Raw genomic sequence first — 14759 nt, 5'->3', positions numbered from 1 at the left:
TAGCCGAGACTTTTGAGAGGCTGGGAAAGGGGACAGCAGGGAGTATCTGCAACTTTGGTGCCAGCCTGGGCTTGGGGACAGAGTGCCTGTGGCTGGAGGTAGCATTGCTGCCAGAGCTTGTGAGCTTGGACTCCTGGCTCCTCGTACGCCCTTTCTTGGGGTCCCGAGCAGCCCAGGTGCCCAGCCAGGGATAGGAGAGGCAAGATGCCCCTGTGAAGTTCAGAGGTGCTGGGAGCATCCCCAGATGGAAAGGGGATCCCTCACTCTGCAGACCCTTTCCATAATGGATGGGCAGATCCTTTCTGGAGCAATTGCTGGAACACCTGGGTTGAAGCTGGGTCCCACTTCTCTCCTGGAGCTGGGGCTCCACTGCCCCATCCCTGGCATGGGGCTAATGCCAACCCCCACCTGGCTGTGCCAAAGGAAGCCAAGCCTCCGGGCTGTTTGGAGCTCTCTGTCTTCCCCATGCCCAGGCTGACGTGCACTTTTCCAAGCCCATGCTGTGCTTTCCAAGGCCCTCGGGTGACTGTGCTGCCAGCACTGCTGCAGGGAGCTGTACTAATGCGAGGCACCCACTGCTGCGTGGGTGCTCCCTGGCGTGGAGACGCTGGCCCTGGCTTTCTCCTCCTGCGCTCAGCATCTGCCCAAACAAACTGAGCCACGCTGGGGATGGGAGCAATACTGCTGCCCCAGCTGAGGGCTGCTTCATCCGTGGGGAAGCTCCAAACCATCTGGGCTCTTCCCAGCCACCTGATTTCCCATGCAAATGCTCACTCCTTTTTGCTCTTTTCTTTCCCAGCTCCTGTCTGTGGCCAGAGGAGTCAGTGCCCACCTGGGCACCTCCCCAGGTATTTGTGAGCACTGCAATGGCAGAAGGAGGAGAGAAATCCCTGGTGAGGAATGGCTGAGGGACAGGAGCATGGGTGAAGGGCCTGATCCTGCAGCCGTATGGCTGTGCTCAGCCCAGCACTGGCTCAGAGACATGGCCAAGCCTCCACTGAGCACCCTCCCTGCCCCTCAGCAGAGGTCCTCCTGACCCAGTTGCTCTGCACAAGCCAGCTGGAACCCGGCCAGTCACTGCGTGCTGGTTCCATGCTCATCTCTCTCCATGTTTCTCCCTTCTGCCCCATGCCATGTGCTGGATCCTGGGAGATAAGCTATGCCAGGGATCCCACCACTGGTTGCAGACAGCTTATAGCCCCTCACCATGATCATTGCCAGTCCCATGAGATGGATGTAGCTGCTCCCCTGGGAACATGGGGAGAAATGGAACTGCTGAAAACTGGGACAAGCTCCATCAGCTTGGCTGATGGCCTGCAGTGCTGGTGACACAGGATGGTTGCCCACCTGCTGTGGCAGCAGGGTTTTGGCTGAGCTTGGGAGGCTGATAAACCCGTGAGCATCTCTCTCCAGTCCCCTGGGAACTGGGACATCACAGCGTGGGCAGGTCACCTGGGACATGGGTAGCCCTGTGTCCCAAAGGTGGTGGGAGGAGGAATGGGAAGCTCTGCAGGTGTGTGGTCTGCTCTGGCATTACTAAAAGCCCACCTGCTGGGGATGAGAACAAATGTAGGGGGGCTGCTGGATGTTGAAGCACCATGACCATCAGCCAGTAGGACGCCCAGTGCACTGGTCTTTCCTTCGGGTGCCGGGACAGCAGGCTAATTGCCACACACAGCCAAGTGGCAACAGGTCAGTCGATCCCATTTTTCAAGCCAATGGGAGACTGGGCAATATGACCCAGCTTGGGCCTCTGCAACTGGGAATCACCCTTGATGAGTGCTTTGCCATCACAAGCGAGGCCAGCAGCTCCCCAGGAGCCCATCCTTCCACCCTCCAAGACAATGCTTATCCCAGGGAACGCATGCTGGAGCTGAGCTGCCAGGGACTGTGCTGGCCATGGTAACTCGGAGGCCAGGGATGCCCGAGCACCTTAAGGTGCTCCAGGATGTGTGTTCCTCAAGAAGCCTCAGTAGAGGGGCCAGACGGGCAGATCTCCCTGCTCAAATGCTTGCCAAGAGGTGTCAGCTTTTGCTTTGCACAAGTTCCGGGCGTTTGTGCTCATGCAGTTGATTATATCCCCGTTTCCTCTCCTGCCTGATGTTTCCTGCCTCGCTCACTCCCTTTTGGCGACTTTGCCCTTTGTGTTAGGCTCATCTCCTGGCTCTGGGTAGTGTCAGACCTCAGCGTCCCCCCAGCCCACCATGATGGCAACACACAGCCCTAAGCACCATGCCCTGTGTCCTTTCACCGGGCTGCCTACTGCACAGTGCCCCGGGAGACACTTGAAATGCCAGCTCCACCTGGCCATCCAGCAGCTCCTTGGGACAGAGCAAGGGTGATTTGGGATCTATCTGCTTTTAGCAGCTGATCCATCTCTATTTTGAAGCTGGGGAGCAGGTGCCAACTGGACAAGTGCATTGCCACAGGGGGCTGCTGGATCCAGCAGTAGAGAAATCTCAACAACCCCTTGGGGACCCTTGATGCAGGGGCTGCACAAGGGCACGGGAACATGTCTGGGGACTTCCAGGAACCATGGGTGGGGATATTGTCACCCAGAGCAGCTCAGACTGCCTCCACCAGCCCCTGTGGAGCCATAGTAGCATCTGCGGGCAAACATAGCTCTGCTCTGGGGACCCCAGCAGCTCACCATGCTCCGGGGATTGACTTCAGTCAAGGAAAGGGAAAGGCCCATATTTTTGAGAGTCTTCCACCAGCTGCCTTCTTGCAGCCCAATAGCCACTGGCAAAGACTTGTTGCACCAGGAGCTGGGGTCAGGCAGGTCTGTGGGTCAGGACAGGAGTGGGAAGGGCATGGGGAGTCCTGGCAGGACTTGCCAGGATCAGGGCAAGACTAATTTTGAGAGGCAACCTCCCATGCCCAAGTGGGGCAAATAGCAGCAGGCAGAGCCCCTCGAAAGGCAAAGACCGCTCCAGGAGGAGAGCGCCAAAAGAGGAGACTGGGAACGGAAAAGGGCTGCTCCGATGACACAGATGTGGCTGCGGAGGTGGAGCAGCAGGCAGGAGGCAGGTCACAAACAGCCAGCACACGAGGAAGCGCTGGGACACAAGTCAGTGTGGCCAGGACAGCCAGCCGCAGCAGCTCCAGGTGCAGCAGACCTTTGCTGGTCAGGGAAGGACCGGGAGCAGAGGCAACCAGAACTGCAGGGACCTCAACCAGGACCTGGAGATCCCCTCAGCAGGAGTCTTCTTCCAGCCAAAACAGCTCTTTGTTTTGCCAAGGTGCGGACACTGTCCATGGCATGGGGGGACGGGGCAGCAGGATGGTCATGGTGGGGACATCTCCATGCCGGGTGGCACTGCAGTCCTGTGGCTTAGAGCCCCAGGTGACTGTTCCCAGAGACACAAACAGTCGGGTAGACTGGTGCTGGGAAGGCTGGATCGTCTGGGGACCTGCAGGTTTCAGGGGGGTGCAGTGCTGGGAGGGTGCTGGGGCACAGGGCTGCCATCAAAGTACTGGGAGCCAGCCTGGGTGCATGAGAAACGTGGCTCAGGAGGAAGCACATCTTGGTCCCTGCAGCCCAAGGGCTGCCAAGGAAGCCAAGTGGGGCCAGCAGATAATGTGGCGAGGCTTCCTCTGGCATCGCCACAGCTGCAGGGCCGGGGTTGCTCCGTCACTATCTGGCCCTGCAGAGTCCCATGCATCCCTTCTCCCTCTGCTTTATTATTGTTAGCAGGGAGAAAGCAGCTCACCAGGTCCCACCTAGAGCTTTTAACCCACTGCTGCCTGGCCTGCTGCTCTCTGGTCCCGTCAGCCAGAGCTGGGAAGGCTCCATGGCTGCCCCTGGGAAGATGGTTTGGTACCAGGAGCTTGTTGCAGGCTTCACCACCCTGGGGACCAGGAGCACCCCCCGGCACATCTCACCCGAGCCATGTTATCTCCCACAGCCACTCTTGCAAAGGGTGGATGCTGGCATTGTCATCTCTCAGTGTGGAGAGAAGGTCCTGAGGGCTTTAGGTGCCGCTGATTCCCTCCTTGCTCTCTCTTCCCCCTTTTAGCTGGTCGGATCCTGCCTGGTGCTTCCTCTGGAAGCCCCCCTGGTCTCCTGGGTAGGCACCATGGAGGTGGTGGCTTTGCCAGCTTTGCACAGATTTAACCCAAATACCTAATGAATTATTTGGAGGAAATCCATCCTGGGGAAGAGAATTGCAGCGCTTCACCAGCTTCGTTTGACGAGCCGGGGTTTAATTGAACTCCAGGGTCTCCACTCCTTGGGTAAGTGGAAATCAGACAGACATCTCAGCAACCTTCTCTAGATCTGCCAAATTGCCCCCCCTTCTCATCTGGCCGGGAGGGGACCTTAGTGTCCTGTCAGCACAGGCTGGGGCTGTGTCCTCCCTGGTGATGACTACCACAGGACACCTTTCCTGAGCATTGCTGTCCATGCAGGAGCAGAGGTAGGTCACCCAGCCGAGCCTGCTGGAGCGATGCAGAGGTGCTCCACGTCTCCTGCAAATGCACAACATATGTTGACATGCCCATCGTATGCCCCGGTGCCCCACGTGCACTCCCAGCATAAACCAGCAGTTCACCCGGGGCCAGTCTGCTCCATGGCCTGGGGCCCTGGCACAGCCACACACATGGATCTTCAAAAAAAAAAACCTGTTTGGCAGCTGTGCAAGCCGTGCTGTCACCTGAACTCAGCACAGGAGTGTGCATGGGGGGGGTTGCATTGAGGTGCTTGCCCTTCCTCCCACAGCTGGGCTTCTGCCCATACCTTTGTCCCCAGCAGTGCCGGTGAAAGGGGTGACACTGTCAGAGTGAGCCCTTGGCCGTAGGACCTGGGTCCTGCTTTGAAGGGTCCTGCCGGGGGTTTGGGGCAGGTCAGCCTCTCCCTGCCCGTCCCCCTCCCCGGCACTGGCTGGGCCTGAACTTCCAGCTCTTGCAGAACAAGTTCCCGGGAGGCTGCACCCAGGGCTGGCACAGTGCTGAGCTGCCAGCGTGCCTGTCCAGTGCCATGAGCATGCGGGGGGGGGGAGGGCTGCAGGGATGTTGGATGGGGTTAAGCTGCCCAGAGTATGCCATGGGCTGGGGCAGCCTTCCTGCTGCTTGCCTGCAGGACAGGGCTCGCTAGGGGGGTTGTCCCCTTGGTCCCCAGCACATCAGCACCCAAATGCGTCTGTGCAAACGCAGCGAGTGGCACAGGGACTTGAGGGATGTCCCTGGAGACCAGCTGGTACCCATTCCATCCTCTCCGGCCACATGGCTTGTGTCCTAGCCTTTGCCAGGGACGCAGAGTGACATGGCCAGGATGCCCACTTGGGTCCCAGCCCTGATCCTCTGGAGCATCTCCCCCGCCTTGTTGGCTCTAGGGAGTGGACTGAGACCCAGTGATGGCAAGAACAAGGATCCAAGCTCATTTCAATGAGCTCTCTCCCCCGTGTCCCTCTCCTCGGAGCCAGGGAAGTGACGCTGGGGAGGAACTTGGCTCCTCTTGTTTGTTATTACAGGATAAAGTTACCCTTTAAAGCAGAGCCAGTGCTGTCAGGGCTGCATACCATCCAGGAACATCCCTCCTTCCCAACGGCTCCAACACACTTCTTGTTATTGTGCTTGCACAGAGCCAGCCCGCTCCCAGCCCTGCGCACAGTGAGGGGGACGCAGATGGGGGGGAATCAAAAAAGAGCCTCGAGGCTCTTTTCCCACCCTTGGAAAGTTGGAAGCAACGGGAAAAGGCCTCTCTCCAGAGAGGGAGAGCTCTTCTGGCTCTGGGATATGTGGGGAAGAAGGAGCAGAAAGCAAGCAAGGGCTGGGAGCAGTGGAAGTGCAGGGGGAGCTGGATGTGGCCACGGTAAGCTGGGGATGTCTGTTGTCCCCCCAGAGAAGGGCCAGGGATGCTGCCTTCACTGCAGCTCGGTTGGGGACCCTTTCAATGGGACTGACTGCTGGTTCCCACTGGGGAAGCTGCTGTGCACAGCAGGGTGGTGGCGTGCGGCTGGCACCCATCTCGCCACGCCACGAGTCCAGCTCCAGCTCAGCATCTCCAGCCAATGTGCAGCCAGAAAGAGGGCTGGCTTCTCCTTTGAGCTCCAGCCTCTGTCCCTGGTGGTCCCAAATCCAGGGCACCCCCCATCTCCTGTGAGCTGACACCCCAGGAGACAGCCCAGCACCCCAAGACTTTCCAGACATGGGGGGTCCTCAGCAGCACCCTGGCCATCCCACCCATGCTAGACCCTCTGGAGGGGGCTGGGGGCTTGCTTAGGGCTTGACCCACCCCCCCGCCGCTGAGCCATGACGTGCCTGTGGGGTGGAGAGGAAGGAAGCCAGCCCGGTGGAGCAGAGCCAGGGAGAGCTTCCTGGCAGCGAGCTCCAGCCTCCAGCGCCTTCCGTGCTGCTGCAGATGGCTCTGAGCGGGATGGAAAGCAGAGGGCTGTGCGAGCCCTTTCCAGCCATTCCCCAGCCTGGCATCCACCCGCTTTGTGCCGGTCAGGAGGCAAATGCCAGCCGGTGACGCAGCACCAGGGCCCCGACACTGCCGCCCCGACGAGGTGTCGGAGGGAAGCCTGACTCATCCCCAGCGGGAGAATTTGAGACTTGTCCATGTAAACAGAGCTGGTCCTGGCGCACCAGGGCATGTGACAGATACAGGAGAGACCGGCTGGAGCCACAGCCTGGGGCTGGTGGCATTGACACATGTGCTAGAGGCATGTGAGAGGCAGCTTGGCCTGCGGAGAGCTGGAATCGGTCTGCTCCCGCCTCATCCTAAGGCTCAGGAGACCATCATTTGGGTGGGGAGGGTGCGGCAGGATCTGTGCTATTCGGCATGTCCCCCCTCTGCTACCCCTGCCCCATGGGCAGCTTTTTAGCAACCAGTGTTACCCCTGGTCCAGCTGTTTGGCTGCCACCGCTTTCCTACAGGGACATCCTTCCCAGCAGGGACCAATTTGGACCAGTAGCTCAGGACAGGCAGAAGAGGGGCAGGATGAGGGCCTCCTGAGATGCCATCTCACAGCGCCAGCTTCAGGAACAGAGTGCAGCTTGTGGTGTCAGGTCTCCCTGCATCTTCTCTTCCGCGGGGATGGAGTGAGCATGGAAGCACCACGCTTGGGTGCACAGAGGGTCACTGGGTGCTTGTTCCCTTTCTGGGACCAGGGATCACTTGGAAACCTCCCGGTTGTCCGATGCATTCTCCAGCACATGATTGCCTTGCTGCGGGATCTGGGCTGGGAGAGCTGCAGGCCAGTGGGGAGAGGAGATGATTACAGCCACTTCCTATCCTTGCTTACCCTGCAAAGGTGGTTTCATTTCCTTAATCCCCATCCCAGCATTTTCTTTGTTGTTTTCTTTGGAGGGGATAGATCATTTGCTGAAGGCTGGTGCTTACTGGAAGGAGCGCTTTCACGCTCTGGGAGACCAATGTGGGTGCCCACTGGCTGCCCCCACATGGAGCTGCTCTCTGCTTGTGGGTGCTGCTCACAAGGGGACGGGGACCCCACCTCTCAGCAGTGCCCAGGACCACCATGGAGCGGATCAGGGTATGCATGGGTCCCCTGCGCCGCTCGGGGAGGACAATATTTGCATGCATTTGCAAACAGCCCTGCCAAACTTGCAAATTCAGCCCTGCCAAAGGAGCTTGTGCTCCCAGTTGCCTTTTCCTCTTGCATCCCCTACGGCACTGGCTTGCCTGGCCTGGGCCAGCTTTGGGGCAAGGCATTCCTGCCGGACTGAGCTTTACCCGGTGCGATGCTGAATCCCCAGGCTGCTGATGCTGCACCATGGTCCGGCTGTGCCAGCCTCCCTGCTGCCGGCCGGCCGTGTGTGCTGAGCTGGGCTGGTTGTTGGGCTTGTCCATGACCTCAGCTTTCCTGCTCAGTGTTGGACAGTCCCTGAGGGGCTGCAGGAATCTTGTGAATCATGAATAGTTTTGGAGTGATTCCTCCAGGGTGTGTGTGAGCTGGTTTCTACTGTGCCGAGGTGGGGATGGCTGCCTGGTTGCAGGAGGTGATGTGGCCCCAGGGGATGTTCAGAGCCCCCAAGCTGAGCTGGGGTATGGGTTGGATGCTGCCTGTCACATTCCCGGGATCGAGAAGGGAGTTAGGAGAAAGAACAGCTGGCTGGTGGCTGGAGAGTCTGGACTAGCCCATGGTGCCCTTCAGCAGCTCCTTACCCTCCTTGGCCCATGCTAGGGTTGAATCTGATGCAGTCACGATCTGGATGTTCTGGCTTTGCTGCAAAGCCTTGGCTTGGGTGCCTGCTTGCTGGCCAGAGAGCCTGGGCAAGCTGACTGTCACCCAGTGCTGGCCAACACCAAGCAGGTTTGTGGCTGCTCAGGGGATGTCCTTGCCTCCCTTCTCCCAGCCCCGCGGGCACGCAAAGTGCTGGGACAGGCAGCTCTGCCCCACAGAAAGGGACGGGCTGGATCAGCGCTGTGCCCCAGACTACTGCTCCTGCGAGCTGGCCCCGAGCACGCTGGGGAAGGGTTTCCAGCAGAGCTCAGAGGACCTGCTGGCACAGCCTTTCCCCACTGCCGGCCAGTTCGGGGCCCCGGTGAGTCAGCTGGACCTGTGGCTCACATTGCTCACGATGCACCAGCACCGCCCTGGCTCCCTTAGCTTTTTCCCAGGTTGCGTTCCCCAAAAACGCACAGCCAGAGGGATGAGGAGCCCAGTGCCGGGATGCTGGATGCTCAGCTCCAAGCTTGTGGCAGGCTCTGCCGAGCCGAGGCACCCTGGCTGCTCTCGGGGATGACAGCCAGGCTCCGAGTGTGCTCAGTACGTGTGGCTGTCCCGGCACAAGGCTTGAAGCTCTGGCCTGCGCTCGCTGCCTTGCTCCAACGCTGAGCAGGAATGCTGAGCACGCGGCTGTGGAGGGAGGCAGGCCTGGAGCCAAGGGCTGGCCTCCTGCCCTCCGGAGAGTGGGGAGTGGAAGACATGGCTCCAGGCCCAGCCTGCAGCTAGAAGAGCAATTTGGGCAGAGACCCACGGTGTGGGGATCCGCCGATGGCTCAGACCTTACTCTGCATCGTGGCAGGCAGATGCAGGCAGCTGGCACAGCCGGTTGCTGAAGCTGCAAGGGAGAGGGGAATGTGCTTATGGTGGTCCCAGCTAATCAGGCTCTGGCAAGGTGCAATTCTGTGCTGGGAGGTGCTGGGTGATGCCAGCCAGTGCTCAGACAGGGTCTCTTTGCACTCAGAGACTCTTGCCTGCACCAGCACCCAGCTTCCCAGCGTGGGCAGGGACTGCTGGGAAGCCTCCTCCAGTGGCCAGGATCCAAGAATATCCATACCCATGCCGGGAAGGTTAACCCTTGCCTGCCGGTGGGCATCATCCCTCCTTAAAACCAGGAAGGGTTTTTTTGGGGAGCAGGCAGGCAGGGGGGTTCTGCAGGGACTCAGCCAGCGAGCCTGCCCTTGCTTTTGTTTGCAAAGCTGGTCTGTGCCGAGCAAACTCCCGGTGACCTAGAATAGCCCGTGCAGTGCGCCAGCCCAAGCCTTGGCAGAAGGAGTGTTTAGCTCAACATCCCCAGTCTGGCAGGGCAGGCAGGCGTGTGGCCGAGGGGAGGAGTGCTGCAGGCAGCTCTGTTGGCCCCAGCCTCGGTGCAGTCCCCTCTCCTGATGTCTGCAGTGTGAGACAGCTACTCCCCATCCCGGCAGCGGCCGGGAATAGTGTTTTACCTTGCCATGGTGATGCATGGGTAAGCAAAACGTGGTGGTGTGGGTAATTCCTCCTCCAGGCACCCCAAATCTTTACCAGGAGGGTGGTCAAACCCTGGAACAGGCTTCCTGGAGAGGTGGTCGATGCCCCAAGCCTGTCAGTGTTTAAGAGGCATTTGGCCAATGCCCTTAATAACATGCTTTAGCTTTTGGTCAGCCCTGAAGTGGTCAGGCAGTTGGACCAGATGATCACTGTAGGTCCCTTCCAGCTGAAATATTCTATTCTATTCTATTCTATTCTATTCTATTCTATTCTATTCTATTCTATAATGGTTATTATCTGAAAACCCACCTTGCTGCGAGGGAGCCAGTAGGACCAGCTCAGTGGTCTTCAATTGGGGTGGGTGAGCCCAGGCAAGCTGTGGTGGGCACTAGGCAGCCCACCGTGCCAGCTACTCACCTGCGGGCTGGGGACACAAGGAGGATTGTATGCACCCATGCAGAGCAGGGGTGGGTGGGTGCTTCCAAGTGCCTGTTTTGCCATGCTGTGCCAGTTGCAGTTGCAGACCTGCCTTCCCCCAGCTAACCTCACCGCCCTGACCATGCAGCAATATCTATCTGGCTGCCCTTGGAGAGCTTTTGGGGGTAAGCAATGTGGTGACACCATCCACAGGGTGTGTGTGGGGAGACCCAGCCCCTCACTTGATCCACAGGGGATGCTGGATCAAGCGATGACAGCATGGCACGGTGCTGCTGACCACGCCAGGTATGTGGCGGGCCATCCTGGTGGGAGAGGGACTGTGTGGCGCTGCGACCTGGGTTGATTGATCAACCAGCTGGCTTGATGGATCCACACACCCTGTCTGCCTGTCCATGTTGGCGCTTTGGTTTAGCTTTTCGCTGGTGGCCGCAGGACCTGCTGTCCTCTCTCCCATCTTTGCATCGCTTCTCCTTCCCTGTAACCAGGGCAGTCTGGAGGGATGGGCTGGGAGCTGGGATGCCCCGGTTCTCACTGAGCGTCCTTGGCAGCAGTGCTCCTCTCCCCACTGTGGTCCCAGGAGAGCGACAGTGGTGCAATGATTTCCTTGTCACTGATATTGTCCTACTCCACTGAGCTCTGAGACCTGGTGATGGTCTAATTAGTGCTTTTGCATTCCAGGCTGGCTGGAGCGCTGTGTTGTCTCATCCTTGCATGGAGGATGTCTCACCGGGGCCGCAAAGGCATCAGTCCCATTTAAAACTGGGTCGATTCAATATGATCTAGGACAGATAGGAGAACAATGGGCTTGGGAGAAAGGAGAGGAGCAGGGTAGTAGGCATGGTGCTGGGGAAGCGTGGCTTCCTCCCTTCCCTCCACGCAGAGCTCCAGCGATGCTCAGAGGTGTCAGGGTTTAGGACCTGGACTGGCAGGGCAGTGTCCAATCCAGGGCAGCCATGATGCTCCATGAGGAAGCCAGCACCATGTAACTGTGGCATCTGTCGGGGTGGCAGCCTGCATTCACACCAGGGCTGCCTGTCCTGTAGCTGGGGACACTGGGAGCACTGCTCTGCTCCTTCCCTGTGGAGGTTGGAGGCTGCTGGGGATGGGAATGTGGGGCAGTGCCTATGCTTTGCTCTCCCAGGGTGGACTTGCCGTTCAGCAGAGGTCTGAGCACAGCTCCTGCTTTCTGCAGTCGGGGTCCGGCGGTGGGAGGAAAGGCAGCGTGGGGCGTTGGGTACAGCTGGGAGCAAGGGTGCTTGGGCCCTGGTTCTGCCTCCGCCACCGACTGGCTGCACAGCCTTGGTCATGTCACTTTACCACCTGGAGATACCTTCCCCGCTGTCAGCAGGCCGCGCAACATGCTCGGCGTCTTTCAGGGCGAGCTGTAGCCTGGGAGGCCGTGGTGGCCCTTGTTGGGGGGACCGGGGGGGGGGGGGCGACTCCGGCCACCGCTTTCCTGGCAGGGGCTGGCTGTGGGCGCAGCAGCCCGGGGTCTGAGCAAGCCTCAGGGCAGGGCTGGGAACAGGGCTCAGGCATCCCGCTTCAGCTCTTGGTGGGGTTGGCAGACCCCCAGGGAACGGCCATGCCCCGGCAGGCTGGGCAGATGACCCCTGCGAGGCGGTGGCGGTGGCGGTGATGGCGGTGGTGGCGATGGCGGCGGCGGCGGCGGCGGCGGCCGTCTCCTCGGGGAGGGAGGGAGGTGCTCCCGGCCATGCAGCCGCCATTGGAGCTGGCTCTGCCGTGGTTTCCTGCCGAAATCACATGGCTCCCGCGTTTCCATGGAGAGAGCCGGGGTGGGCGCTGCCAAGAGCCTGCACGAACTCCCCGCTTGCTCCCCGTCCATGGGAGTGGAACAAAGGGGATGCACCGAGCCAGGCCCGCTCTCGCCCCGCGCGTCGTCCCTCGCCTCTCCTGGGACATGTGAGTGTCACCGGCACCTCCGCACCCCGGGCAGCACCGCCTGCCCCGGGGGGAGACACCGGTCACGGAGCGGGGGGGGGATAAGTGGGGAGCGGGGTCGGCGGCTTTAGCAGGGCTACACCCTGGGGGGGGGGGGGGGGGAGGCGGCCCATGTCGCCCCAGTGCCACCGTCTGCAGCCACCGCGTCCGCCACCCGCCGTCCAGCCCCGGGGTGGGCAAGCGAGGCGTGCGGGGGGCTGCTCCGTCACGGCGGGGAGGGTGACGGGGGACTCGGCTCCTCCGCCCCATGGCCCTGCGGTTCGAGGGCTGCTCCGCACCCCGCGACAGGGCCGGAGAAGGAACCAACCGCCTGACCGTGGGATATTGGGGCCAGCGACCCCGCAATGTCACCCTGGCCGGGATGCGTTGGCATCCTCCGGGCCCCGCTTCGCTCCCGGTTTTGGGATGGTGCCGCTCCTTGTACTCTGCGGAGGAGCCGTGCTCTGCCCCGTGCTCTGCCCCGTCTCTCCCGGGGCTGGCCGGGCAGCAGGACGGCAGGCAAAGGACAAGCCGCCGGTGTCCATATAGGGCCCTGCCCGAGCGGCTGTGGGACGAAACAGCCATCGGTCCCGGAGGAGCGGCTGCACCCATCTCCCCCCCCCGGCCCCATCACACCCCTTGCAGGACCCCGGCGGGGCTCCTGGGGGACCTGGGTGCACCGTGTCAGCTGGGTGCTGCCTCCTCCTCCTCCTGGGTGAAGGAGGGAGGAATGCTCGGAGGAATTAATGAGACAGATCTCGCTTTGTTGCTGGCCCGATCCTCCTATCTCCCAGCCCTCCCCAGCCTGCCAAGAAGTGCTGGGGAAGGCCTCACACCATTAACTCTTTCCCTGCCGCACCTCCTGCTGTCCCAGGGCTTGCAAACAGCCTCAGTGGGTTTTACCCTTGCCAGATTCCCAGAGGAGACTACCGAGGCCACCGGGAAGTCCTGGCCTTCCTATAAACCCCGTGTTGGCTGAGGACCTGTCTCCAGGCTGGTGGCTAAGGAGCAGCCTTGCTGCGTCCCCCCTGGGCAGGGCTGGGGCGTGAGGCTATGACATCGCGCAAAATCAGGCAACGTGGGGCTCGCCACTACCGGCGTTGCCTGCTTTTGGCTGGTGGAGGTCCCCAATGCATCGCCATGGTCTCCGGGGTGAAGAGGAGCCATGGTGGGAGCTGGCATGGTGGTGGACGAGCCTCTGCGGAGGACACGACATGATGGGGTTGAGCCTGGGAATGTGGACGGCAATGGGCAGGGCAGGGATGGGAGATGCTGGGATGGGCAGCTGATGATGTGGGTGTCAGGGTGCAACCAGGGGATAACTGTTGATCTGCAGCGGGGACGGCGGTGGGGACTGGGGCGTCTCTTCCCAAACCCTTCCTGAGGCTCCTGGCCAGCACTCCCCTTTGCCCAGGAATCTGTGGCCTGGGTTGCTGCACGGTGCCTGGGACGGGCATTGTCCATTGCCTGCTGCTACTTCGAGAGGAGCTGGGCAGGGGCGTGGGGACATCCCCCAGGGATGCCATTGTGCTGGGCTCCAGCCTGCACCCGTGGCTGAGGCTTGGCGGGCACGTTGGAGCTCCTGCCGTGGCTCTGACTTAAAGGATGGGACCTGGGAGACCCATGGTAGGCAGGGAGCTGGCATTTGGGGTCCCCGGGGGACAGCGAAGGCAGACCAAGCCCTGGCTTTGCGTGGGTTGAGGCCATTGCTGGGCTGGGACGAGCTCCCCGCCTTGTGCTTTGGGGTTATTTATAGGGCTGCCATTTATATCGCTTCTATTTCTGCTGCCGTGTGGGGACGATGCAAGGAAGTAAGGGGGGAGGGCTCGAGTCTGCCGCGGCCCTGGCGCCCGGATGCGGGGTGCCCAGCCCCTCTGGCAAGGGTTGCTGCCGGCAGCGGCAGTGTAGGTGCCAGTCTGGCTGCGGTAGCCCTCGGGGCATCAACCCTGCAGAAAAAACTCCACATACGATCTGTGGCGTTGGGCTGCCAGGTTTTTTTTGAGCTGGCTTTGCTGGTTTCTGCAAAAAAATAAAGTCAGAGAGGTCGGCTTTAACACCGTGGTGGGGGTGACCATCTGCAGCTCTAGGACCGGGCTTTCCCAGACCAGGACTGGCTCTTGCCTGGCCACAAGTCACTTGGTCACTCACTGCCATGACAGTGGGTCTTCTTGCCAGAATTGCCACCTCCTGCCCCCTCCTAAGTCTCCCCCATGGCCAGGAGCTCTTTGGCCCCTCAACAGGCTGGTGCCTACGTGCTGGCACTCATCTTCCCAGCCTCTTTTGACCAGCAGTGACTTCTGCTCACTGTGCACCCACTGAGGCATGCCTGCGCCTTTTCGTGCCACATTTCCAGCTGTGCTGACATTCCCAGCCATGGAAGGGTGTCCATGTCCAGGGAGCGCTTGTCCAGGAACAGCCTGAAACAGGTTCTTCATCACCTTGGTCTTTGGTGCTGGTGCCACCAGGGCAGCATGCTCCTGGGGCTGGTGGCTTCTCCAGGGGCTGGGTGATGCTAGGTGGGCACAGCTTCAGTGCTGATGATCCCAAGGCCAACAGGGAGCAGCTGGAAAACTGCACCAGGACTCAGTGCTGGCAGGATGTGGGGTCTCTGGGAAGCCAGTCTTGTATCCCACCCAGGGCAGGGAAGTAGGAATGTCCTCCTGGGGTGTCTGGATTTTTCTTCTGCCTATCCACAGCCTGGCCATGGCTGTACATGCACGTCCAAGC

General features: G+C 60.5%; 1 protein-coding gene across 6 annotated transcripts in view; it reads left to right on the top strand.

Annotated features, from left to right (window-relative positions):
- Positions 1 to 1309: 1309 nt before the first annotated feature.
- Positions 1310 to 14759, top strand: part of RIPOR1 (RHO family interacting cell polarization regulator 1) — a 34971-nt gene continuing 21521 nt past the window's right edge. For 2 of the 6 annotated variants that reach the window (XM_049806836.1, XM_049806835.1), the window contains exon 1: positions 11831 to 12014. In XM_049806836.1, the coding sequence (XP_049662793.1) occupies positions 11873 to 12014 (142 nt within the window). In that variant the 5' untranslated portion in view covers positions 11831 to 11872. Of the gene's footprint in view, positions 3243 to 4019; positions 4237 to 11829; positions 12015 to 14759 lie in introns of those variants that run through there. The other 4 variants (XM_049806838.1, XM_049806834.1, XM_049806837.1 and 1 more) reach the window with 4 other exon arrangements.

This window comes from Accipiter gentilis, chromosome 7, assembly GCF_929443795.1.
Source record: "Accipiter gentilis chromosome 7, bAccGen1.1, whole genome shotgun sequence".
Classification (NCBI taxonomy): domain Eukaryota; kingdom Metazoa; phylum Chordata; class Aves; order Accipitriformes; family Accipitridae; genus Astur; species Astur gentilis.
This window is presented reverse-complemented; position numbering and strand designations above follow the sequence as displayed.